This window comes from Meriones unguiculatus, chromosome 12 (genome assembly GCF_030254825.1).
Source record: "Meriones unguiculatus strain TT.TT164.6M chromosome 12, Bangor_MerUng_6.1, whole genome shotgun sequence".
NCBI classification, from domain to species: domain Eukaryota; kingdom Metazoa; phylum Chordata; class Mammalia; order Rodentia; family Muridae; genus Meriones; species Meriones unguiculatus.
Window position 1 is genome coordinate 64363745 of NC_083360.1, and position 27382 is coordinate 64391126.

Sequence of the window (27382 nt, forward strand, 5' to 3'; positions counted from 1 at the left end):
TACATACTTTTCCACTAAACAATATTATATTTAAGGAATTTTTAATATGATTAAATAAACCAGTTTTTCCTTTTAACAAAGAAATTTAAAAAGTGAAAAATTATGAGTGTATCTCTTGTCAAAGTGATGAGAGTCAAGGGTTAGTGTCTTATTTAAAGGACATGAGAACATGTATAAGTTGAGAAAAAGAAGAGTAAAATTAAATGAGGGATACAAGTGTCTCTGCTTAATGACTTCAATACAGAGTACAACTTGTTTTACTTGCTGGTGTTATCCACTAGTTCCTAAGTGGATTTGAATTACCATGTATTTCAAAATTTAACAGTTGTTTGTTGAATTTTGAAAAATACTGCTTAAATATTTTACTATTAGAAATATCACTAATATTAATGAAAATAATGTAAGTAAGACATAAATTCACTGGCATAAATTTTAATGTCTTCATGAATATTTGACCATATTAATTTAAAGAATCTTTGGCTGTTGTATTATAATCCATTCATGTCTTAAAAACTCACTTTTTAAAGAACCACAGATTTATTACCTATATTCATAAGCTAAAATTATGTTTCTGTTGTTTTAACATAAATTTTGAGTTGACCTTTAACAGTTATTAACAATTTATTTAGGACATGACAGGATGTCCTTTGTAGCCATATATATGTATGTATATGTATATATATATTCCCACACGTCTATCCTCATGTTGATACGACATGAACAAAAACAGTATACCTTTTAAATATCTCTAGCTTGTCAGGCAAAGGAAATATTTGTGAACAGCATGTTTGATTTTAATAGGAGAAAAAAAAAAAACAAAGAAGAACAACACCATGATGCTTAAAATAGGGAGAAGATAAAAAGGGGAAAATTACTTCAATTATAGAAGAAAACTGGCTAAAGATTTAAATTTAGTGTCCAAAAATAAATGATGTGTTCTTTTGGCAGTACAAGAAAACAATCTGAAGGAAATGTTCATAGGTAAATGTACCCTTGGACATTAATCAGGTGATTTCAATGCAAAGAAATCATACAAAATAAAAATACAAAATAAATAAGAAATAAAAGCATACAAATAAAATAAGCATACAAATAAAATAGTTCTCTCATCCCCCATAGTATTTTAGGACTATGGACATTTTTCCTATTCTACTGAAAAGAAAAAACATACATAGGAACAAAATGGTTACCTTTCTTTGTCAGAATGTACATACACAGATAGGCAATATACATTATATACACATGTGTACATGATTATGTATAAATTGTCAAAGTTCTTGTCAAAGTTCATTTGGGAAGGATGGGCCTGTGCATAATTTTTAGTGAAACATATTTGCAGAACTACTGGAACCATATTGATAATATTCACATCCTAAGAATTGGCAGTTTGGTGTTGTTAAGTCAATAAAATGGGCTGAAGAGATGGCTCAGGGATTAAGATCACTTCCTGCTTTTGCAGAGGACCATGGATTCAGTTCCCAGGGTGGTCATTTACAGCCACCTATGATTACAGTCACAGAAGATCCATGACCTATTCCAACCTCCCTGTTTGTGGGGCTCCTCTATCTGTGTGGTGCATCTATATACACTCAGACAAAAATAATAAATACATAAATCCTTTAAAAGGTTAAATCATTATGAAAATGCTTTCATAATGATTTAGCATTTTATATGTGTAAAGGAAGTAATTAAGTTGGTGATGTAATTTGCATAACATATTGTGATCCTAAGTCCTTCAGTGAAAATGGTAAACTGTCATGGAAAACTGGTTTTCATAAACATGTTTTCTGCGATTCCTATTATTAAAATCTGGGACTAAAAACTAGAAGTTTGTGAGATATGAGTAGATTTCTGAAGACAGTCTTAAGCAGTGTGTTGACTCAGAATTCTTGAAGTGTGATTATTAATTTGTGGTACTTCATAGGCTGGTAGAATTTCCATGGTGCTGGCACTTCCCTTCCTATAGGTTAATATTCCCCTGGGTTAATTTGTGACTCCTCATGTTCAGATGGTAGGAGTATTCTCTGAAGAGATACTTGTTTGTAATTATAACTTTATAATGATTGCTTCATAGATTTATAGATATAAGCATATACCATGGAGCTTAAAATTTAAGGTTTTTTTTTCCAGCAAATCTATATGACAACACTATTTATCTATACATTTGTATAGAATCTTGGTGTTTTAGCTTAAAAACTTACTCTATTAAAATGATACAGTAAATTGAGCTTAGACTTTTAGGTCTTTGAATCTCTCCCAGGGCCTTGTGCATATAATGACTGGGCTTGGCTCTAAATGTCTTATACTTTTTGGTCTCTGTTAAAATGAATTTTTCCAAGAATGTTTATGATTTATATGTTATAATAGAAATGTACCCCTGTTTGTAAATGATGTAAAATATAATCATGTATGGATTATATATATAAACTTTGTAAAATAGTTATCTCAACAGGCACCATTATCAAGCTTGGAAACATTAATGGTCTCACAGAAGTCTGAAATCGAGTATTTACAGAAGAAACTGAAAATGGCAAATGAGAAATTGTTGGAGAATAGATCTTGTGACCAGAGATTGTCAGAGAAGAGTGTTGAAGGAAAACACAAGGTAGAGATGTTTTATCATCTTAGTCACATGTCAGGGGGAGGTTAGCAAGACAGCAGAGGAAGTAAAAAAAGGAAAGGGAAGCACTAATGCCTTTCCTTATGTATTTTGAAACTAAAAACTTTTAATTTTTTTTGTTGTTAAGGATTCCTTTTCTATCAAACAAGGTTTATTGTAAAATGTAGTTACTTAAGTTCCTAATTTTAAGTAAAAGAAAAAGTATATGATAGTCATTTTTTGTTCCAGTATGATATGTAAAGTATAGGACGTATGGACTATGAAATACTAAGATATCTCAACCTTAATTTGTTTTCTAGAGAGTCAAAGCATAGCAATAAAGATAAAACAACACATTTTACATGGAAGATTTCTTTTTAAATTCTCTGCTTTTTCTTTTTTTATCCGGTATGCATTATATATTTATGTTATGCAGCAGAATATATTATAGAATATTTACTCATAGGAAACATAGGAAGGTTAGAGATAAACAGAGTAACTTTTTTCCCTAAAAGTAAGGAGTTTTAGACATTTTTTTTCCTCACACCTGTTACATCAGAAGAGTGTTTTGTGTAAGCAAACACTACTGAGGGTGAATGTTTGGGTTCTATCCAATTTCTTTCCTTTTGTATTATTAGAACAGGCTGCCTTAATAAAGAAAACATTTTAAATCACACTGATTGTTGTAGCTGTGGAACTCTTACCTATCTTATAATATTGTTAATAATTTCCAGAAGCATGGATCTTTATTTATTTATCATAATATCATTATCTTTTGCAGCAGTTTTTCATGCGTTATTTAAGTGAAAGAAAATATTCATAAGATTAAAAACCAAATTTGGTTGTTTGCTCTGAAGTTTGAAAATATGCTATTTTGATCTCCAAAGCCAAGGAAAGGAAGAACAGGTGTATTTTAAACATTTTCTTTTTATTTTTTATAAGGACATGCATAAAAGTGGAACACTGCTGCCCAGCTTTATAGTCATTTTCTTGCATTCTGTCTCCAGATTGGTATATGGAGCTACATAATATAAACACACATTCTTGTCTCTAGTTAGCCACATTACAGTTAATGACCATATGGTCATTATGGTATAAGATCTACTGTCTGTTGTATTTATATTCCTCAAGCATATTGTTCCTTCAACTTCACAGTGTGTTAAACTATTTCAAAGGGGAAAAAATCCTTTCCCTCTTGTTTCTGGTTGTCCTATCAAGTGTAACCTTGGACCCTTATAGAGCAATTAGACCAGCCTCTATCCCCTCCTTTGTAATGAGGTTTCTTGCATTTCTGAGTCTATAACCCTTTAGTCTTCCCTAATGGGACATCATTATTCTGAAAGAAACAATGTAAATGTAAATGAATATTCTCATTAACGAGTCACAGAGAAACCTTTAGCTGTAGCACTGTGGTAATTCCGCTTGTTATTTCTCGGGTATTCCATGCAGGACTTTTTTTTTTTATAATTCATTATTAGTATTCAAAATTACTTGTTCTTTAATTTTGCATGTCTTTCATAATCCAGTGTTTCAGCCAGTTCAACCATGTCCTTGTTTTATTCTCGAGGAACCACCTGTGAAACGTTCAAGGTCTTTGTCCCCAAAGAACTCTTCCATGGACTCTGAGGAGCTAAGGAAGCTGAAAAAAGCTGAAAGAAAGATTGAAAGCTTAGAAAAGACACTACAGCTAAAGGTGAACTTTAAGCCATTTTTTAAATCATAACCATGAAAAGATAACTAAACAGAACAAGTATATAGTTCACAAGTTACTGCTTGCTGTCATTTCTTTCTGAATTTAATTGTCATATAGAAACATGCAGTCTTTAAAACAGATTTCCTAGGATTATAAAGTAGGAAGAATTTAATGCTTGAAAATGAAATATGAATTTATTAAATTTCAAATAAAATTGGGAATAAATTTCAGATATTATTTTAGATACAAAAATACAATACTATATGTAGTAGAAAAAGAATGTTCTGTTGTTCATTACATATGGTAAATGTTTTAAGACTAAATTGGGCTAAACATAATCACTTTGCTCAGGTCACTTATAAATGGTGTATTAGTTAATTTTCTTAGAGAGGAATCACTGAACATGGAATGATAGTTAGTCTGAGACCTCCATCCATGGGATGGTAGTGCTGCTTTCATTCAGAGTGTATCTTGCCTCTTCACCTGAACCTCTCTGGACATCACCTCATCGACATACCATAGTCTGTCTCCTGGGTGACTCTAAACCTGATGAATTTGATAATGAAGATTACCCATCATGAAAATAAGATAGAGCTGGAAATGTAGCTCAGTGGTAGAACACTTGCCTACTATGTGCACAGCCTTGGCTTCAAGCCTCAAATCTGCAAAAACAAAACAAATGCTAACACAATGAAAATACCCAGTAAATATGTTATGTATCATTTTTTTTACATTTCAGCTGAATTTATTAAAGAACAAAGTGGTATTTAAATTTATTCTCTGCCATCTTATGCCTCATTACTTTGTCTTTGAGAGCACATACTTTCTAATTAATATTTAGTGAGCTTTTATTAGGAGAGGAAGTTGTTAGTTATATTAGTCATAGTTACATATATATATAAAACATATAGTTAATTATATAGATATATATGTATGCATGCATTGTGTATATGATTATATATATTCATCCATATTCTATTTTCATATAGGATAATTTATATTAAATTGTGATTGACTCACAGAGTTATAGAGGTTGAGATGTTTTAGATTGCAGTTAGGAACTAGAGATCTAAGAGAGCCAAAGGTATAGTTCCAGTGTGAGACCTAAAGCTGTAAAACCAGGATTCATTGTGTAAATTCATGTGTAAGTCTGAATTTGTGTCCAAAGATAAAAAGAAAATCAGTGTCTCAGCTCAGAGATGGTCAAGCAGAGAGAAAAATCTTGTTTTTTTTATTGAGATTTTTTTTTTTCAATGCAGTTTATTCAGGAACATTGAACAATCCTCGGACCCCTGGGAAAGCCAGCCCACAGCTTAAATAGCCTCTGGGTAGCCAACCCAGGCGTGCCACGTGGGCAATGCAGATAGGTCCACATACATGGAAGCAAGCCAGATCCTCGGCCTTAGCCAAATGTGGAGTTGTTCGTGACAGAGAGCACTCACCATCGGGAAGGTGGAAGGCGGAAACCAGCTCCATCTTTAAGGCATAGCATTCCGCAGCTCTCTACAGTTCCCCCTTTTTGTTTTAGACGCATCAGGCAAGAGTAGAGGTCTGATCTCTGATATTAGAAATAAATTGGGACTTTGTACAGATGTTCATTTAGGTGTCATCTACCCAAAGAGCATCAGACCCGTCTGATACCTTTTTCTCAGAGGCGGGACCTGGGGCATCAACCCGCATGCAATCAGACATGCTCTTCTCTGGGTCCAAAGCGGCTGACCCTGAGTGCAGTGCTTAGCCTCGCATCCTGAGCATAACATTTTAGCTTTTTATGGTATCCAACCATGCTTGGGGAGAATGTCCTGCTTCAATGGCTGTAAAGGCCTGAATGATCATGGCTGCATCACACTGTTGTGAGACTCTAATCTTGCATATATACCACAGGCAAACCAAGGAGACCAACACCAGAAGGCCTGCTAACACTCCCATGCCCGCCCATTCCTTCAGATGATTCATGGCTGCAGCAATCCATGTTGATAATCCTGTGGCTAGTCCTGTGTCCACTCTGGTAGAATTTACTGTGACAATGGCCACTCTCAGCTGCTCCATCGTAGTATCGAATTCTCCAGTCCTATTACCTAAAATATAGCTCAACAATTGTTTAGACAGATTTGCAGCACAGGAAAAATTCTCATGTTGTATGCTAGTGACACAAAGTCCAGCATACTTTCATTGACAGCCAGGTTGAGCGCTTTGCCATAGGGTATCAATTTGCTCCTGCACGAGGTCAATCCTCTGATTGAACACCATCAAGCTTCCTTTTAGTTGAGTATTAATTCCTTTATGTACAACTAAGGCATGAGCTACATTGGCTAAATGATTATTCAGGGTCTGAGCAGTCTGCCCAGTATGACTCATGGCTAATGGATTGAGGAGTGATATCTGTTTCAGTTAATCAGTATATGTTTTTGCTGTGAACACTGTATAGATATATGTACTTAAAACAGAAAAGAGATTTCTGTAGGGCACCTGTTCCTTCACATGGAGGCCTGTGACAGGGCAGGCTGCTGGGAGGGTATGGGGTTATATCTGAGGAAGACTTAGCAGTGGGGGTCATGGAGACTCAAGAAGCCACCTGCTAACCAGACAGGACTCCTAGTGGAGGAAGGGGAACCCCAACCCCTCACAAAAACTATGACCCAAAATTTACCCTACCTACAAGAAGGATTTTAAAATATTTTGTTCTGACTTCTTGTTTTTTAGGGTATTACTCATTGATATATTTTGAAATTTTGTTATGGCCTTTGAGTGATCCTAGCCTGGAAACATATATTTAGGTCTCCCCAAATAAATCCCCCAATGAGAAAATACTTTCATGGAGTTTTTATAGTAGCAGAATAAAGAAAGTTATAACCTAGAGCATTTTAAAACTGCATTGGTGGGAACAGTAAGTGGGCTGCTGGCAACCGGCAAGGAATATCAAGTAAAGGCCTCAAATGGTATCTCATAGAATTCTGTCTTAGCTCTTCGGTAGAGAATGGGGTTTTGTTAATGCATCTCTAAGATTGTTAACTGTTAATCAGAATATTAGATCAGACTCCAGGGTGGCCAAGAAGACTCTTTAGGATGTTAAAGTTAGCCCAAGAGAAATTGTAATTAGAGTATCAGATCAAAGATATTTCAAACTGTGTACTCACTGAAGTTTTTATCAGCACATGGACCTATGAAAACAGATCCTAGGAATTCTTCAAACCAAAGTCCATTATTAAGGGGTATCAAGACAGGAACCTGGAGCAAAATTCATGGAGAACAGCTATTTGCTTATCAGATAAAGGCTCTTGTGTAGCTAGCTTTCTTTTTGTAATTTGAGACTATCTGCCTAGGGATGGTTTTATCCACAGTGGGCTGTACCTTCTTTTATCAATTAAGAATCAAGATAATCCTACACAGACCTGTCCACAGGCCATATCTGTCCTAGAAAATTCTTTATTCATGGCTTTCCTTTCACCAGCTGTGTCAAGTTGATTGGTAATGCTGACTAGAATATAACGTTTATGCGTATTTTTAATAGCTCTGATAATATGAAATTTCTACATTTTGATAAAATTAAGTATCCCTAATGCAATCCTTGAAGATTCATTACTATTTTTTTACTCAATTGGTTATTATAGACAGAAGAGAGCACATAAAATTGGGAGGGGCCATGGAGCAGTGGATTTAGGAGGAGTTAGAGAAGGGAAGTAGGGGTGATTATGATTGAAATATCTTGTATGCACATGTTGAAGGGTTAATAAGCTGAAAGTCTCAGGAAGGCTAAGAAGCTGTGGACAACAAATTTGACTTGACTGATAACACCTGTGGAAGATAGTGATGAGCTCAACATGCCAAGCTCTATTCTTAGGTACTAAGTTGACACTAAAGGGGTACTGGCCCTCAGATAGAATCTTTTCTTTCACTTTTATTATTAATATTATTTACAATTTATTCACTTTGTATCCCAGTTGTAGCCTCCTCCCTCATCTCTTCCTGGTCCCACCCTCCCTCTCCCTTCCTATCCTATCCCTCTCTCCCCTAGTCCACTGATAGGGGAAGTCCTCCTGCTCTCCTGTGTGGCCCTAGTCTATCAGATCCTATCAGGATTGTCTGCATCCCCTTCCTCTGTGGCCTACCTAGGTTGCCTAACCAGGGAGAAGTGATCAAAGAGCAGGCAACAGAGTTCTTGTCAGAGACTGTCTATTCTCCTCTTACTAGGGAACCCACGTGGAGACTGAGCTGTCTATGGCCTACATCTGAGCAGGGGGTCTAGGTCTTCTCTGTGTATGGCCTTTGGTTGATGCATCAGTTTCTGCAGTGCCTTCCACCCTCCACTCTCCATTTTTTGGCTTTGTTGGTCTCCTTGTGTGGCTCTTGTCTCCTCCAGGTCTTTTTATTTTCCCCTTCTTCCCTAAGACTCCCATTCATAATATTGAGAATCTGGAAACAACCTAGAGGTTGAAGAATGGATACAGAAATTGTGTTACATTTATACAATGGAATACTTCTCAGCTATTAAAAACAAGGAGATCATGAAATTTCCAGGCAAATAGATGGAACTAGAAAAGATCATCCCTGAGTGGGGTATCCCAGAACCAGAGAGACACACATGGTATATATCCACTTATAAGTGGATATTAGTCATATTATATAGGATAAACATAATAAAATCTACAGACCTGAAGAAGCTAAACAACAAGGGGACCCTAGGTAAGCAGTAGAAGCGAGGGAACAGGGCAGGAGCCTACCACAGATGTCCTCTGGAAGACTCCACCCAGCAGGGGTCGAAGCAAATGCAGAGACTCACAGCCAGACTTTGGACAGAGTGTTACAGATTTTTCCACCCTTCACCCGGTTCCCAATCTTGTGCCTCTGGTAGTTACCAAATGTATCATTTTCTATACTTGAATTTGTTGTATAAATTGTGGTGGCAATATATACCCCTGCTAAAATGCTATTATTTTCATTTTCACTTTTATACAAGGATTAGGATTTTAACAAATTAGAATTAAATGTTTTATTTGCATATGTGAGGCTATAAAATAAATGTCTTTGGTTATTCATTTTCACTGTATTTTTAGAGGTAATCATCTTTTGACATACAATCTTAGATTGTATCTGTTTTAAAGTATTAAATAGGGAAAATGAAACAGCCTACATTTAAATTTTTATAACATTTTATTTCTACTTCTAAACGAAGACATAGGAGTTTCATAGGATCAAATATGTGGATGAAAGTATATTTAAATATTATCATTAATTATGTATATTATGTTGATTTATAAACTTTGGTATAAGTTCATTTTTTAATAGTTTAATATCAAGAACTTTATAAGAATTATATAAATGCAGGAATATTATACGTCAATGAAGAGGCAAGGTAAGATTAAATTAAACAAACTTCATTGTTCTATCACTTACTATTTTATATACAGACTTTAATTATCATAGGAAAGCAAAAAACTTACAAAAATTTGTCAAAACTTAATTGGAAAATAAGAGATTCTTGGGGATAAATTTGATACCGTGAAGAAGAATTACAGCAAGCTTTTGTAGAAGATTTCTATATATTTTAAGTATTAACTTAATTTTGAAAATTATTTAGATCTTAATCTTTTACAAACATTTCTTAAATTACTTTATTTATTAAATGTTAATATAGCTTTTAAAATTCATAGTAAGTGAATTGATATTTAATTATTTTAGTAGCTGTAATATGAACAATTCAAGTTTTAGGTCATTCTTTATGCTCTAGAAGAGATATAAATAGCTTCTATTGTAAAGATGAAGAAACTTATATGCACTAAATTTAAATGTCTGTCACAAACTGAAAAGTATTTAAAAATTTAATGGCTTTTTTAAGTATTAAAGTATGCTTCCTTTTTTATTTTTTATTTATTTTTATTTTTTATTATTATTTTTACACTTTATTCACTTTGTATCCCCCCATAAGCCCCTCCCTCTTCCCCTCCCGATTCCACCCTCCCTCCCCCTTCTTCATGCATGCCCCTCCCCAAGTCCACTGATAAGGGAGATCCTCCTCTCCTTTCTTCTGATCTTAGTCTATCAGATCACATCTGGAGTGGCTGCATTGTCATCTTCTGTGGCCTGGTAAGACTGCTCTCCCCTCAGGGGGAGGTGATCAAAGAGCAGGCCAATCAGATTGTGTCGGAGGCAGTCCCTCTTCCCATTACTATGGAACCCACTTAGACACTAAACTGCCATGGATTACAACTGCACAGGGTTCTAGGAACTGTTGGGCAGAGTGCATGGAATCTTATGTAAGAAGTGGGGAATAGTAGGTTATGGAGAGGACAGGAACCCCACAAGGAGAGCAACAGAACCAGAAGATTTGAACACAGGGGTCTTCCCAGAGACCCATACTCCAACCAAGTACCAGGCATGGAGATAACCTAGTATGCTTCCTTTTAGCAAATTTGCAGTAGTTATTGGAAAATATTCTAAAGCTCTGTTAGTACTTTTTCTGAACACTCCAGGCAAGTAATGCCATTTTGTGCCTTTTTTTCTTTATCAATATTTTTTATTTCCCTATGGTGTAAAACAGTTCTTGGTATAAACATGATTCCAATACTTCTGATAGCCATTTAAAAGAATTATACTAGAAGTATAATAAGAACAGAGTGAAAAAGTATTCATCCTCGTGAGACAGAATTGAAATAAAATAATGCAAACTATAAGTATTATTTTCCAATTTAGATGAGAGGTAAGTGACCAAGAAAATAGTGAATTCTAAAGGATAAGTGCATCACTGTTAATACCTGGAGAAAGGATGATAAAAGATGATCAGTTTTGCTGTGTCTGCCTCTGAAAAGGCCCTCTGCCATTCTTCTGCCTGTACATCTTCGTTTTCTATTCTGTATTTTGTAGAAAAAGAAGCTGAATTTGGTTGGGTTTTTAAGCCATGCAGGTAATAGAAAAATCTCTCTGGATGCAATTCAACTGAATGTCAAATGACTACTCATTTTACATCACTACAAGCTCTAGAGAGCATGTGTGTTCTAACAATTCATTGTAAAAGTTCATCATACAATAAAATGAGCATGATTTTAAAGGTTCATATTTGTATTTTATGAATGTGTTTTTGCCTATGTGTGTGTATGTACGCAAGTATACACAAGTATGTGCATGCGTTCCTGCATGTGTGTGTTAGGTGCCCACAAATACCAGAATGAGATGTTAGATCCCATTGAACTGGAGTTGCAGATAGTTATGAGTCTTCATGTGTGTATAAGCACTCTTAACTTACTGAGCCCCCTCTCCAGTCCCTGAATGCTTTTTTTTTTCTTTCTCCCAATTGAAGATCTCATGGGGAACAAAAGCTCAGGAAGTTACCTGTTTTAGGAAACACAGTACATAGGTAATACAGTAACAAATACAATTTCGTAGGACCAGCAGATTGGACTTTGTGATATGGCTATACCTTATAAATAGTTCCCTCATTTGCCACATACTTCAAAACCACTAAGCTTATTTCTCACTGTCCAGTCTTTATGGTAGAACGTAAATGTTAAATTACATTGTTTATAGTATATGTTCATCCTTTGTTTCTGCCCCTTGTGAAATCCCTGTGTTTATTACCTATAAATTTTAGATCCATGGCGTTAAGAGTTGTTCCTATTATGATTAATGCCCTTACATTTTAATAAAATAATGTTCATATATATATATGTATAGACAAATCCTTGATAAAGAAAAAATATAAGTTTCTTAAATGTATGAATATTTGTATGTCTATGAACTAATAACAAGAAAAATAATTTGACAGAAAAAAATTGATGCTATATGAAGTGCACAAAAATTCAGTGAGTCGATTGAATTGATCGAGCAAGCTGTTCTCTGACTAGAGGGAAAAAACGGTTTTGGCTTAAATAAGTATTGTAAATGCACTCATGGTTACAAATTTCATCTCTAGATGAGTAATTCTCAAAGCATTATATCAGTAGTTTTTCATATTTGTATACTTGCTTTTTTGTGTTCTATAGAGCCAAGAAAATGATGAGCTAAGAGATGCCCATGAAAAACGCAAGGAAAGGCTACAGATGTTGCAAACCAACTACAGAGCAGTAAAAGAGCAATTAAAACAGTGGGAAGAAGACAGTGGCATGTGAGTTACATAGCTCATAAAGGCATTTTTCTAAATATTAAATGGATTGGAGAGCATTATATAGGTGTTTAATGGCTTTTGTTTGGTTTTAGAGAAATTATTTGGTAGTCAAAGCTTTACTGTGAATATTTTAGTGGAGAACATAACAAATGAAAACAGAAAAATGTGCTAGCCATAACTATAGATTTTCTTATCATTTACAGCTGTCATTGGCAGAAGGTGATTATGAGTAGTATATGTCTTTACTATCAATAGAATAGCTTAATAAAAGTCTGTAAGTCAAAGCAAAACCAGTTAATATCCGTATTATTGAAGAACTGCTTTTAAATAAATAAAATACCTGTGTTAAAAATTTTATAACCCCCAAACTATTTACATTTTAATGAGAAGACCATAGAAATATGAAATCTACGTGTATAGTTAACCACCTTCAAGCTATTTCAACCTAGTCTGCAATTTGAAGATCTTTACTATCTATCAGTTTTTTAAACTTCAGCTTATCTGAATGAATTGGCAGTCTCAGTTCAATTGCCCTGAACAGGTGTTCAGATCTTGGTTAGTAGGAAGTTGCTCCCCTGTTAACAGTATCAGCAGAGGGCAAAGGACTGAATGAGTATAGAAAATCTACTTCCCTCCCATTTTGAGATGGAGCCTTTAGGGTGCTGTTGATGATACACATTGGTCTGTTCTGTAGATAAGTAGTTTCTAAATTGGCCAGTACAGCAGTTTTAAAAACTAAAAGGGAAGTTTGTTTTATGAACAGAAAATGATACTATAAAGGGCATTTAGCCTAGCTTGTAGATAATTGTCACATCTAATTTTTTCCTTTGATGAATAGGAAATGTTTCACATGTCTCAGTAAACCAGTGATGAAGCAGCTTTCCCTAGCTTTAACCTCTGCTCACCCAGTTTGCAGTGATAACTACAAGAATGCAATCTGCTTTCTGACATAGTCACTATTAATAACGTTTCTGTGATAGGGCATCTTTACCACATGCAGATTGGATGTCAGCAAATTCTAGATGAATCAATTGCTGTGGCCTTTTTTTTTTTTTGTAGACTTATAATCCTACAGTGTATGTTTTATTACTATTATACCAGAATGAATGAGAGAAATAAACCCTTAGGTTTATTAATATCTTATGTCTGCTTAAAAGTTTGCTTTTCATGGTAGCAATTTCACTTTAGAAAATTGTGATATAGGAGTTTAATTTTTACATGCTTAGGTATTAGGAAAGTCATCCAAGAAATAGTAAAATTAAATTAGTAATTGAGATTTGGTCATTAGATCTGAATTTTAAGGAATGTATAAATAAACTTTTATAGTACTTTAAATATGCTGGAAATTTTTTATTTTAAAAATAGGACTGAAACCAGAAAAATGAAGCGAGCAGAACCTCACCAACTTCGACAGGAAGATTCTGATGCTGTGTGGAATGAACTGGCATATTTCAAAAGAGAAAACCGGGAGTTGTTGGTTCAAAAGTGAGTTTAAACAACAAAAAGAATTGTATAAATAATCTGAGAATTTTTTTGTTATTCAAACTCTATTAGAGAAACACATTTAAAAATGTAAAATGAAATTATCTGAGATTTATAAATAAGACCATATGTATGTGTGTTTGTGTATATATATGTATATATAATCATGTATATATATTCATACAACAACAGTTGCACATTTGCTAGCTCTAACAGAAACTGTATAATATGATCTAGGGATTGTGTTAATTAATGTGGCTCTCATGTGTTGAGGGTGTCGCTCTTCATTAGCCTGTATTTTAGACACTGCCGTGCTTCATTTTTGGAATGAGGTGGAGAGGGGATAACCTAGCCAGCCATGCTTGTTTGATCTCCTAGATAGATACGCAATGCAGAATGCCTGAGCTCTCTTGGTTCCCTGCCCTGTCCTGCTAATCCCAGCTGAGCTCATTATGGTGTAGCCTTGCTGCTGCTCTTGGATCCAGAGCTGTCCAAGCTAATTACTGGTAGCAGCAGAACTGCCTGTTAAGGGTCTGGTGTGGATCTGCTAACATGGTCCTTGGTAGTGACCTGCAAAAGACACGAGGGAATTGCTTTCTTTCTTGCCTTGCACTACCTGTCCTTTGGGTTTAATGCTGATCCTCCACATAGGTCTTTTAGCTGCCCTAAGTATAAAACTTGATGAAGGATACTCATATTTTAGAAAACATACAGTTTGCTTGCTTGATCTTATAATTCGCAGGCTATTATATTCAGCTTGGCAAAGAAAGAACACTTTTTGTTTTGTTTTGAGACAAAGAAGAGTTATACCAATACAATTAGCCTCTTCTTTTACTTAAATAGTTTTTTATTTAGAGTGAATTTTTGACATGTGAATCATAAAGTTTTTTTAAAGTCCAGATATTGTTTAGTTTGTTACAATTTAACATCTAGTGGCATATTGTACTTAATGCCATTGACTAGCTGTAAGCAGAAAGCTTCTTTATTTAAGATATATTCTTTTCTATATAATGATAAACTTTTGAGGAAATTACCATATCAGATATAACTGTATATTCTCACCTCCTAAAATACAGTATTTTCTATTATAGCTGAATATTAAATGCTAATAATTAAGCTCTTAACATGAACATTATTTTACAGATTATATAAGTTTTTTGAACTAAATATTTCTTGATTATTTTAAATAGCTTTATTTAAATATAATTCAGAAGCCATATAATTCTCCCATATTACATATAATTCAAAGCATATTCAAAGATTTCTACACTATCATTACTGTTATTTTTAGAACTTTTTCATTGCCTATGCAAGCAACCTGTCTATCTAGGTTTCCAACTGTAGGCAATTATATACTAATCTATTTTCTTTGTAGATTTGCCTATTCTCAATTTTTCATATAATATCTGTAGTCACACTACTTTTCTTGATTACTATTTCTAAAACATCTATATTGTAGCATGTGATGTACTGTATTAATTTTGCATGAAGTGAGTTAAATGAGAGACCTACTGTAACTAGCTGTTAGAGCTAACCTACTCAAGAAAATTCAGGTAGATATCAACTATAAGAGATTGATTTGCTGCTGCTGCCTAGGACCTTGTTTAGGTCCTAGGTGCTACATCAGCCAGGGGCCATGTTGTTGTCTACAGCCTGTGTTACCACACAAGGCCACATGGATGTCCATGGTCTGTGTCACTGCCTAAAGGCATGTCAATATCCATGGATCATGATGCCATCTAGGCACCGTCTCAATGTAAGTGCTCTGTGCTTCCACCTTAGGACATGTTGATGTCTGTGGTCTGTGCTGCCACCTGAAGACATGGTCCATTGGGGTGGGCCACTGTTGGAGACCATGTTGGTTACAGTGGCCCATGTTGCTCCTGAGGAGACTATGTTGATGTCCTTGGCCTGTGCTGTCACTGAAGGCTGTGATGATGTTTGTGGCCTATGTGCCACAGAGGGCCATGCTGCTATCTGTAGTTGGTACTGCCATTGAAGACCATGCTGAAGTCCATGGCATGCTGATGCTGGAGACAGTGTAGATGTCCATGATCGGTGCTGTTGCCAGGAATCATCTGGAAGTCCATGTTCCTTGCTCCCAATGCCTGTCAAGGGCACAGAAGCTACTTTTGTGGTAGTATTGATGATCCAGACTCACAGTTGAGAGATTGGAACATAGAAGCATTCTTTGAATCCCCTCTCCCTAAAAAAAACATAACAGCCTGGAGAAGAAGCCATCAAAGACAATTATTAAAAATTTTGATAAAGATGCTGAAGTAGCATACCACCATTGAAGTAGCTCTCCACAATTGATAGCTTCTGTCTGGGTTGTAGGCAGGGTAGCACTCAGTTTTCATTTTTTTAAAATTTTATTTTTATTAATTGTAGTTTATTCACTTTGTATCCCAGCTGTAGCCCCTTCCCCATCTCCTCCCTCTCTCACCCTCCTTCCTTCTTCTTCTCCTATGCCCTTCCCCAAGTCCAATTATAGGGGAGGTCCTCCTCCCCTTCCACCTGACCCTAGTTTATCAGATCTCATCAGAACTGGCTTCTTTGACTTCCTCTATGGACTGGTAAGGCTGCTCCCCACTCAGGTGGAGGTGACCAAAGAGTCAGCCTATGAGTTCATGTCAGAGACAGTCCCTATTCCCATTACTAGGGAAGCCTTTTGGACACTGAGCTGCCATGGGCTACTTCTGTGCAGGGGTTCTAGGTTATCTCCATGCATGGTCCTTGTTTGTGGAAGCAATCTCAGAAAAGATCCCTGTGCCCAGATTTTTTGGTTTTGTTGCTCTCCTTGGGAGGAGCTCCTGTATCCTCCAGATCTTTCTATCTCCCACGTCATTCATATGATTCCCTGTACTCTGCCCAAAAATTGGCTATGAATCTCAGCATCTGATCTGCAGGGTAGAATCAGAGGCTCTCTGTGAGGCTCCTGTCCTCTTCCCTGTTTTCTCCCTTTTCTGATAGCCATCTCATTTGCCTTTCTGAATGAAGACTGAGCATCTTACCCAGGGTCCTCCTTCTTGATTAGCTTCTTTAGGTGTACAGATTTTAGTATGATTATCCTATATTATATGTCTAATAACCACTTATAATTGAGTTTATACTGTGTGTGTCTTTCTGCTTCTGGCCTACCTCACTCAGGTTGATCTTTTCTAGATCCCACCATTTGCCTGCAAATTTCATGATTTCTTTGTTATCACCTTGCACAAAACTAAAATCCAAGTGGATCAAAGACCTCAATATAAAAATGACACACTAAACCTGTTAGAAGAAAAAGTGGGGAGGAGCCTTGAACTCATTGGCACAGGAGACTTCCTGAACAGAAGACCAACAGCACAGGCTCTAAGAGCAACAATCAATAAATGGGACCTCATGAAACTGAAAAGCTTCTGTAAAGCAAAGGACACTGTCGTCAGAACAACATGACAGCCTATAGTCTGGGAAAGAATCTTCACCAACCTTATATCTGACAGAGCGCTAATATTCAGAATATATAAATAACTCAAGAAGTTAAACAGCAACAAATCAATGCAATTAAAAAATGGGGTATAGAGCTAAACAGAGAATTCTTAATAGAGGAATATAGAATGGCAGAGAAACACTTAAAGAAATGCTCAACGTCCTTAGTCATCAGGGAAATGCTAATTAAAATGACCCTGAGATTTCATCTTACACCCATCAGAATGGCTAAGATAAAAAACTCAAGTGACAACACATGCTCAGAGGATGTGAAGAAAGAGGAACACTACTCCATTGCTGGTGGGAATGTAAACTTGTACAACCACTTTGGAAATCAATCTGGCTCTTTCCCAGACAATTAGGAATAGATCCAGTTATAGCACTCCTACGCATATATACAAAATATGCTCAAGTATACAAGGACATTTGCTCAACCATGTTCATAGCAGCTTTATTTTATTTTTTTCACAATTTATTCTATTATGTATCATGATTATAGCCCCCTCCCTCAACTCCTTCCAGTCCCACTCTCTCTCCCTCTTGCCTGCTATCCCTTTCCAGTAGTCCACAGAAAGGCTGAGTTCTCCTCCTCTGCCATCTTCCCATAGCTTACCAAGTCTCAGTTTTCTTTAAGGGGCTGGCCTCCCAGAGTTTGTCCATGCTCCAATGACTATATGGGTATCCAAATAACCAATAAAAATATTATGTCTGGGGAAAAAGAGATACATTTGGGGAGTATTCTACTCATTACTGAAATAAGAGAAAATGTAAAGAATCCATTTAAAGGAAGTTTTGAAAAGTAGCCTAACCTGTTTTAGGCTGCAGTGTTGTTACATCATGAATAGCTCTTTGAAGAAAGTGCTGAGTCATTGTCACACCATCAAAAATTTTCTTCAAAGTCTTGTAAACTCAGGAGTGTAAATAGCCTTGCATCATATGGTTACTTTTCCAGTAAGACTTAAATTAGTAAACAGTAATGAATTATTCTTCATAAATAGTATTGAAGAAACCATGCTTGGTGACTCAGGCATATCATCCCAGTACCTAGGAGGCAGAAGCAGGAGAGTTCAAGGCAAGTTGGAGGCTAGCTGGTTTAAGTCAATTCCGGGCTAGCCAGGACTACATTCAGAAACCTCATGGCAAACAAAGAAACAAACAAAATTGAACTATCATATATTGTACATTGCAGTGATTTAATGCACATCCAGAGTTTTATTTTCTTTATTTTGAAAAACAAGAGCTTTTAACATTTCAATATTTAGTATTTGTTGTAGATTCTTTCATTTTTTGAGTGATTAAAACTGCTCTGTGAGTTGCTGACTTGCTTCATTAAAAAAGTCATTAAATAGAATTTGGCTTGAAATTAGGACAGAATTGAATTACCTACATGTTCCTAAACATATTTCTGGCATTTTGTACTAAGCAATATTCTCAGTGGTGACTATTAAAAATCAAAATATCAGTCAACTCTGAGAAATGTTGAAGCTGGTCTATCTCACAGCATCAAATATCCATCTGTGTTTATGTGAAAATATGTGCTATTGTGCCCCAGGAGCAGGAGGATCACAGACACTCACCAGGGTTCCAGCTTTTACCTGGGTTCCCAGCATCTGAACCCCTGGCTTTCAAGCTTTCTCAGAAGTGTGCCTTTATCCTCTGAGCCACCCCTCCAATTGCAGATCCCTAATGCTCTTGTTTTTATTTGCTTACTTTCTGCATTCTTATCTTCAATGAATGGTTTTTCAAGTCTGCTGCCTATTTTAAAAACATGGTTTGTTATTGTGATTCCTTGTTTATGTCAATTTGACATAAGCTCGAATTATCAGAAAAGAGCAAGCCTCAATTGAGAAAATACCTCCATAAGATTTAGGTAAGCCTGTAGAACATTTTCTTTTCTTTTTTTTTTTTTATTTTATTATTATTTTTTTTATCAGTTACATTTTATTAACTCTGTATCCCAGCCGTGTCCCGATCTGTAATTTGATGGGGGAGGACTCAACTCATTGTGGGTGGGGATACCCCCGGGTTGGTAGTTCTGGATTCTATGAGAAAGCAGGCTCAGCAAGCCATGAAAGCAGCACCTCTCCATGTCCTCTGCATCATCGCCTGTCTCCAGGTTCCTGCTCTGTTTGAGTTCCTGTCCTGACTTCCTTTAATAATGAGCAGTGGTTTGAGTTCCTGTCCTGACTTCCTTTAATAATGAGCAGTGGTGTGAGTTCCAGTCCTGACTTCTTTCAGTAATGAACAGTGATGTGCAAGCTTAAACCCAATAAACCCACCGTTCCCAAGTTGTTTTTGATCATGTGTCTCATCACAATAATAGTAAGCCTAAGACTACCACTGAGAAACTTCAACAATGATTTCTGTTGACCATTAGACATTTTTATTACATATATGTTACACAAATCCTTAATCCCATGTGATTTTAAAATACTATTTCTCATTCTATAGAATGTCTTTTCATTTTCTTATCCTGTCTTGGAAATAGAAAAAAATTTAACATTATGATGAAATCTAATTTCTTTTATCTAATTTCTTTTATCCCCTAGTCCACTGATAGGGAAGGTCCTCCTCCCTTTCCCTCTGACCCTACCCTATCAGGTCTCACCAGAACTGGCTGTATTGTCTTCCTCTGTGGCCTGGTAAGGCTGCTCCACCTCCCTCAGAGGGAGATGATCAAAGAGACAGCCACTGAGTTCATGTTAGAGATAGCCCCTGCTCCCCTTACTAGGGAACCCACTTGGAGACTGACCTACTTGTGGGCAACATCTGAGCAGGGGGTCCACGTGCTTTCTATGTGTGGTCCTTGGTTGGAGTATCAGTCTCTGCAGTAACACTTGGGCCCAGATTTTCTTTCTTTATTGGTCTCCTTATGGAGCTCCTGTCCCCTCCAGGTCTTTCTATCTCTTCTTTCTTTCATAAATCATGAAATTTGAAAAGGCAAATGGATGGAACTAGAAATGGTCATCTTGAGTGAGGTAACCCAGAAGCAGAAAGACAGATATAGTATATACTCACTTATAAGTGGATATTAAACATATAATATAGGATAAACATACTAAAATCCGTATCCCGAAAGAAGCTGAACAAGAAATAGGATGCTAGGGAAGATGCTCAATCCTTATTTAGAAGGACAAATAGGATAGACATTGGAAGCAGGAAAAGACAGTGAACAGGACAGGAGCCTACCACAGAGGGCCTCTTAAAGACTCTACTGATCATGGTATGGATGCAGATACTGAGACTCATTGCCATTTCCTTCTTGTCTCCAGGGTTTGTGGTGAGAAATTTACTGTGTGGATAATTTTTCTCCATTGGATAATGTTTCTTTTTTTTCCTTTTTTTCAGTAATTTCTTATTTTGCCTCACTTTTCAGAAGTTTGATTCTAAGATGTCTTGGCATGGATTTCTTTGGGTGAAGCTTATTTTGTTTTTTAGCAGTTTTTTGAAACACTGAGATGCCATTAGTTTTAGGCCATTATTTCTATAATAATTCCTTGAACAGTATGCTCCCTTTATTCCACCATTAGGATTCTAGTGACATGGACATTGGTAGTCTATTGTTCTACAGATCTTGAGAATCTGTTCATCTGATTTTCACCTGTTTCATATCTGTGTAGCTGAGATAATTTCTATTATTGTGTCTTCAAGCTAAATGTCTTCCTTTATTTCTTATATCCATGCTATAAATTTTTAAATTGCAATTTTTCATTTAAAAACTTCTGTTTGAGTATTTTTCATGTAACCTATTTATTAACTGAGAGTTTCTATTGCATTTATTCTGGAATTGTTTGCTATTGTTCCTTGGAGAATTTTAGTTATGACTGCTTTTAAAATCCTTGTCTAGTAATTCTGACATATGTATTATGGTGGTTTGAATGAGAAATGTCCCTCACACTGCTGGGCATTTGAACACTTGGTCCTGAATTGGTGGTACTCTCTGATGAGGTTTAAGAGGCGTGGTCTTGCTGGAAGGAGTTTGTCACTGCCTACGGGCTTTGAGATGAAAAGCCAAGTGCCAATTCCAGTTCCTATCTCTCTCTTTTCTCTTTCTTTCATGTGTGTGTGTGTGTGTGTGTGTGTGTGTGTGTGTGTGTTCCCCCTTACAGATGTGAGCTCTCAGCTTCCTGTTGCTGCTGGTATGCCTGCTTCAGCTGCCATGCCTCTTAATGTTGATGTTCTTGTAACTTCCAGAACTAAAACTCTAGAATTATAACTCTAAACAAACTCTTCTTGAACATAGTCCTTTTATTTTATCACAGTAACAGAAAAGACACTAATAGAAAAATTGGTATCAGAAGATGGGCTGTTGACCATGTTGTTTTTGGAGGAATGTGGAAAATTTTGGAATTGTAGACTAAAATGTAATTGAATCTCTAATGTATAGTATGTCCTCAACAAATGGGGATAGTTTGACTTCTTTGCCTATTCGTTTCATTCTCTTGCTTCATTTTACCAGCTAGTACTTTAAATACAATGCTTAAAAGGAGTGGAGATATTGCACATCCCTGTCTCGATCCTGACATGAGTGGGATTCTTTCAAGATTTTCTCTGTGCTGTGGGTTTCCCAGATATAGCTTTCATTATGTTGAAATGTTAAACTTGTTTTAAACAAGCATATTAAACTTGTTATCAAATGATTTTCTGCATCTATTGAGATACACTTGGTGAATTGTTTTTGTCTTTAAGTCCTTTTATGTAGCTCACTACATCTGATGACTTGAATGTATTGACCTGTTCTTCCATTTCAGGGACAGAGGTAACTTGGTCATGGTGTATACATATTCTGTTGCATGTCTATATTCTGTTTGTCTTTGTTCCATTGAGCATGTTGAGGATGTGTTTATCAGTAATATTGACTGCAGTTTTCTTTGTTGTTGTTGTTGTTGTATCTTTACCTGGATTTGGTATGAGATTGATACTTCATTGAAGAAGTTTGGGAGTGTTTTAATTATTTTTTTTGAATGCTTAAAAAGGATTGGCTGTTGATCTCTGCTGTGTCGAATTCATTGCCCTCCCCCACTTTTTTTTACTACTTTACCTTAGTTATTTTTCTGTTGCTGTAAAGAGGCCTTCCTTAGTTACTTTTTTGTTGCTGTGAAGAGGCCTGTCTTAGTTAGGATTTCTACTGTTGTGATGAAACACCATGATGGAAAGCATCAATCACTAATTAAGAAAATGCCCTACAGCCAAATCTTGTGGAATAATTTTCTCAATTGCGTTCCCCTCTTTTCAGACAACTCTACTTTGTTTTAAGTTGACATAAAACTAGCCATCACATGACCATATTATTGAGGCAACTTATAAGTTGGGAACTTGCTTACGTTTTCAGAGGGTGATTCCATGACTATCATGTTGGAGAGCAAGGCAGCAGTGGGCAGGCAGGCCTCGGAGAGTTCGCTGAGAGCTTAAATATTGAGACAGCAGCCACAGTACACAGAGAGTGAGCAGCAAGTGTAATGGTACAGGTTCTTAAAACTTCAAAGCTCAGCATCTGCTGTGATTCACTGCTAGGTAGAGACTTTCAGAGGCCTCTGCGGTAGGCTCCTGTCCTGTTTCATGTTTTCTCCTTCCAAAGTCCATCCCACTTGTCTTTCTAAGTGAGGGTTGATCATCTTAACCAGGGTCTTCTTTCTTGTTTATCTTTTTTAGGTGTACAGATTTCAGTATGTTTATCCTATCTTATAGGTCTAGCACCCACTTACAAGTGAGTATATATCCTGTGTGTCTTTCTGCTCCTTGGATACCTCACTCAGGATGATCTTTTCTAGATCCCACCATTTGCCTGCAAAGTTCATGATTTCCTTGTTTTTGATTGCTGAGTAGTATTCCACTGTGTAAAAGTACAACAATTTCTGTATCCATTCCTCCGTTGAGGGACATCTGGGTTGTTTCCAGGTTCTGGCTATTACAAATAAAACTGCTACAAACATGGTTGAACAGAGTAGGAATCCTGACCATCCTGTCATTTTTTTTAACTCCTTATACTCTAAAAATTATGGTGGGAATGACTATTTTAAAATGTATATGGATATGTTTGTGATTTTTGAGATATTTGAAGTTATTTAAAGTACATGCATTCAGATACAATTTGAATTTGAGACAAAAACAAACAAAACAACAACAACAACAAAAAAACCCTACTCTTACTGGACTTTACCTCAGGGAGGAAATACCTACAATAGTAACTGAAAAGATCATTTTTCTTGTACCACTTAGTAATTTGGGTCTGATGCTTTCAAATGTTAACTTTGGAAACTGAGGCTGGGGAAATTGTTTGCATGATTTAGGGGAGATAACTAAAAATGGATAAACATACTATTTAATACTCAAAGTTTTTGAATTGTTTTTGCTAATCAAACTTAAAATGTATCATTAAACAGTTAACTTTAGGTCAAGATTCATTTGCCTTTTAAGACCATTTAAAGTGTACACAGATTTTTGTGAGTATTGAGGTAGGATGATTTTGCTTTGGGATAGTTAGAAAGAGATAATACATTGTGATGTAAATAATGTTATCAAATTATGTATTTTAATATTTAAATATTAATATAATATTTAAACGACAATATAAGTAAGTTATACTATGTGAATATCTAAATACCTTGCTGAGGATTCCGGATTCCCCTGTAAGCGTTCCTAGTTAAATTTGGGAACTTGGAAACAGGACTCAGAAAGAGTCTTAAGAATCATTTAGTTTTCCTAGTTCCATGCCCATCCCATTTGTTTTTCTAAGTAAAGACTGATCGTCTTACCCCTGGTCCTCTACAGAGGGCCCTTGAAAGATGATACCTAGCAGTATATCAAAGCAGATGCTGCAACTCATAACCAAAGCTTGGGCAGAATGCAGGGAATCATATGAAAGAAGGGGGAGTTAGTATGACCTGGAGAGGACAGGAGCTCCACAAGGACCAAATGTATCTGGGCACAGGGGTCTTTTGTGAGACTATTTCTCCAACCAAGGACCATGCATGGACACAACCCAGAACGCCTGCTCGGATGTAGCCCATCACAGCTCAGTATCCAAGTGGGTTCTCTAATAAGGGGAACAGGGACTGTCTCTGACATGAACTCAAGGGCTGGTTCTTTGAGCTCCCCTCACCCCAAAAGGAGGAGCAGCCTTCCTAGGCCACAAAGGAGGGCATTGCAGCCAGTCCTGAAGAGACCTGATAAGCTAGGATAAGATGGAAGGGGAGGAGGACCTCCCACATAGGTGGACTTGGAGAGGGGCAGGGTAGAGGTGAGGGAGGGTGGGACTGGGAGGGATTGAGGGAGGGGGCTACTGCTAGGATACAAACTGTAACTAATATAAAAAATAAAAATTTAATTAGAAAATAATGATTTAATTTTAATAGAGTATCTGTTGACTTTGGGGGCTTTAAGTAGTTTGAGAGAGTGTGAATGACCATACTGGGAATAACACAAGTTTCTTCACACCTTAATCCTACCCCAGTGACACACCTCCTTCAACAGGAGCAAACAGTGCTGCCAGCTGGGGACAAGTATTCAAACATATTATGTGTGGAGGCCATTTTCTTTCAAACCACCAAGTACCATCTTATCCTGTTAAGCTCAAATGTTATGTAGCCAGTATGATTTTGCTTTGATTTCCTTGGCTACTTTAAGTCTTTTGTTATTTTTACTATTGAAAGGCACTCATTCTCCTACTGAGACATAAATCACCTTTTTTTTTTTTTATATATGGCTAGTGGTGTTTCATTTTTTATAAAATTAAGTGCTGTTCCCATAGTTGGTGTATGCATTTTCATATCATTCAGATTTTCAAGTAGCTTTGAATATGTTTTGCTTGTTTACCTTGTAAACTGGATAGTTTGCCATATTCTTTCTATTTCATTTTTACCTCTCATTCATGTTACCTCTTTCCTAGTGGGATTTAGTCATGTTCTCAGTGATGGTATTTACTGAACTCTTTCTGTTCTGAATATATGAGTCCCCTAAGCATCTTTTGTAATTCTGGTCTACTGGTGGCCATAAGGTCCTTTGATTTTTCCTTATCCCTAAAGGTCTTTACTTCTCCTTTCACTTGGGACAAAACCTCTCTGGGTACAAACTTGATTGAAATTATTTTCTTTCAGGACCCAAAATACATGACTCCATGACCTCCTGGCATTTAAAGTTTCTTCAGAGAAGTCTATCATTTGGTCTAAAGTGTTTGTCTTTATGTGCTACTCTTCTGCAGATTTTGATTTTCCTTCTTTGTACTGCACTTTACCAACTAAAACATACTATGTCCTGGTGAAAGACTTCGTTGTGTGTATTTTACGTTCTAAATGCTTCTTATACCATGTGGAAATTTTTATGCTATGATCTTATTGGAGAGGTTGATTATGGCCTCAACCTTACTTCTTCCTCCAGTATGTTAATGATCTGAAAAGAATTTTATAGTGTCTCTTTTTTAATTTTAAAAGGTATCTTTTACATTTTCTCTTCAAGCCTTTTTTTTTTTTTTTTTTCTGTCTGACAGTAACAATTCAAATGATCTGTCTTCAAGCTCTGTATAACATTTTTACTTCTGCCTGACCTAATCTGTTTCTGGGACTACAACTAACTTTCTTTTTTTTATTTTTATTTCTTTATTTTTTCTTTTTCTTTTTTTCTATTAATGACAGTGTATTCACTTTGTATTCCAGCTGTGGTCCCTTCCCTCATTCCCTCCCAATACCATCCTCCCTCCCTCATCTCTTCCCATGCCCTTCCCTTAGTACACTGATAGAGGAGGTCATCCTCCCCTTCACTCTAACGCTAGCCTTTCAGGTCACATCAGGATTGGCTGTATTGTCTTCCTCTGTGGCCTGGTAAGGCTGCTCCCACCTCAGGGGAAGGTGATCAAAGAGCCAGCCAAGGAGTTCATGCCAGAGGCAGTCCTTGTTTCCCTTACTAGGGAATCCACTTGGAGAATGAGCTGCCATGGGCTACATCTCTACAGGGGTTCTAGGTTATCCATGCATGGTCCTTGGTTAGAGTATCCATCTCAGAAAAGACTCCTGGGCCCAGATTTCTTGGTTCTGATGCTCTCCTTGTAGAGCTCCTGTCCCCTCGAGGTCTTTCTATCTCCCCCTTCTTTCATAAGATTTTCTGCACTCTGCCCAAAGTTTGGTTATGAACCTCAGCATCTGCTTTGATACACTGCTGGGTAGAGTCTTTCAGAGGCCCTCTGTGGTAGACTTCTGTCCTGTTTCCTGTTTTTTTCCCCCCTCTTTCGATTTCTGTCCTGTTTGCCTTTCTGAGTGAGGATTTTTCATCATTGACATTTGCTTAGCCATGTTTGTAGCAGCTTTTTTCATAAAAGGAAGAACCTTGGAACAACCAAGATGCCTCTCAACTGAGGAGTGGATACAGAAATTGTGGTACATTTACACAATGGAATACTACTCAGCAATTAAAAACGAGGAAAGCATGAAATCTGCAGGCAAATGGTGGGAACAAAAAAAGATCACCCTGAGTGAGGTATCTCAGAAGCAGAAAGACACACAGTATGTACTCTCTTATACATGGGTATTGGACATATAATATAGGATAAACATATTAAAATCTGTACACCTAAAGAAGCTAAGCAACTAACTTTCTATCTGATCCTTTGAACTTCTCATCTATTCTGTGACTTCCTGATTGCATTTAGTGGTTTGTGTGTGTGTGTGTGTGTGTGTGTGTGTGTGTGTGTGTTTTTCCCACTTTTCTCACATTTCTATGTTAAGAATTATTCAGATCACAGCCCAGCTCCTGCCACGCTTGGAGAGCTTTGCACTCAGCTCAGCAGTACAGACAAACTGCACGCCCCATACAACAGGGACTGGGAACCCCTGTCTGGAGAGGACCCCACAGAGAAGGAAGAAATCGTGCTGCTGGGGTCACCTAGGGAAAGTCTAGCAGACTGCAGATCGCAAACAGGTGAGTACGCCCAGCCATCACAGATCTGGGCCCAAACAGGGAGCACAGAGTGATTGGAAACTCAGCTCCTGCAGACTAGCAGCTGGGCACACACTCCGCCAGCTCAGAGGCCTGCTTCATACCAACTATTCCT

At 36.7% G+C, this 27382-nt stretch overlaps 1 protein-coding gene across 4 annotated transcripts in view; it reads left to right on the forward strand.

Moving 5' to 3' along the window:
* The window catches only part of Cntln (centlein), a 284691-nt gene that overhangs the window by 124253 nt on the left and 133056 nt on the right, over positions 1-27382 (forward strand). For 3 of the 4 annotated variants that reach the window (XR_009585147.1, XM_060365803.1, XM_060365800.1), the window contains exons 9-12: positions 2441-2605; positions 4167-4292; positions 12269-12390; positions 13756-13875. Coding sequence is in view for 3 of the 4 variants with exons in the window: in XM_060365803.1 (XP_060221786.1) it covers positions 2441-2605; positions 4167-4292; positions 12269-12390; positions 13756-13875 (533 nt within the window). In the remaining variant the exon portion in view is untranslated. The remainder of the gene's footprint in view (positions 1-2440; positions 2606-4166; positions 4293-12268; positions 12391-13755; positions 13876-27382) is intronic. The other variant, XM_060365802.1, reaches the window with a different exon arrangement.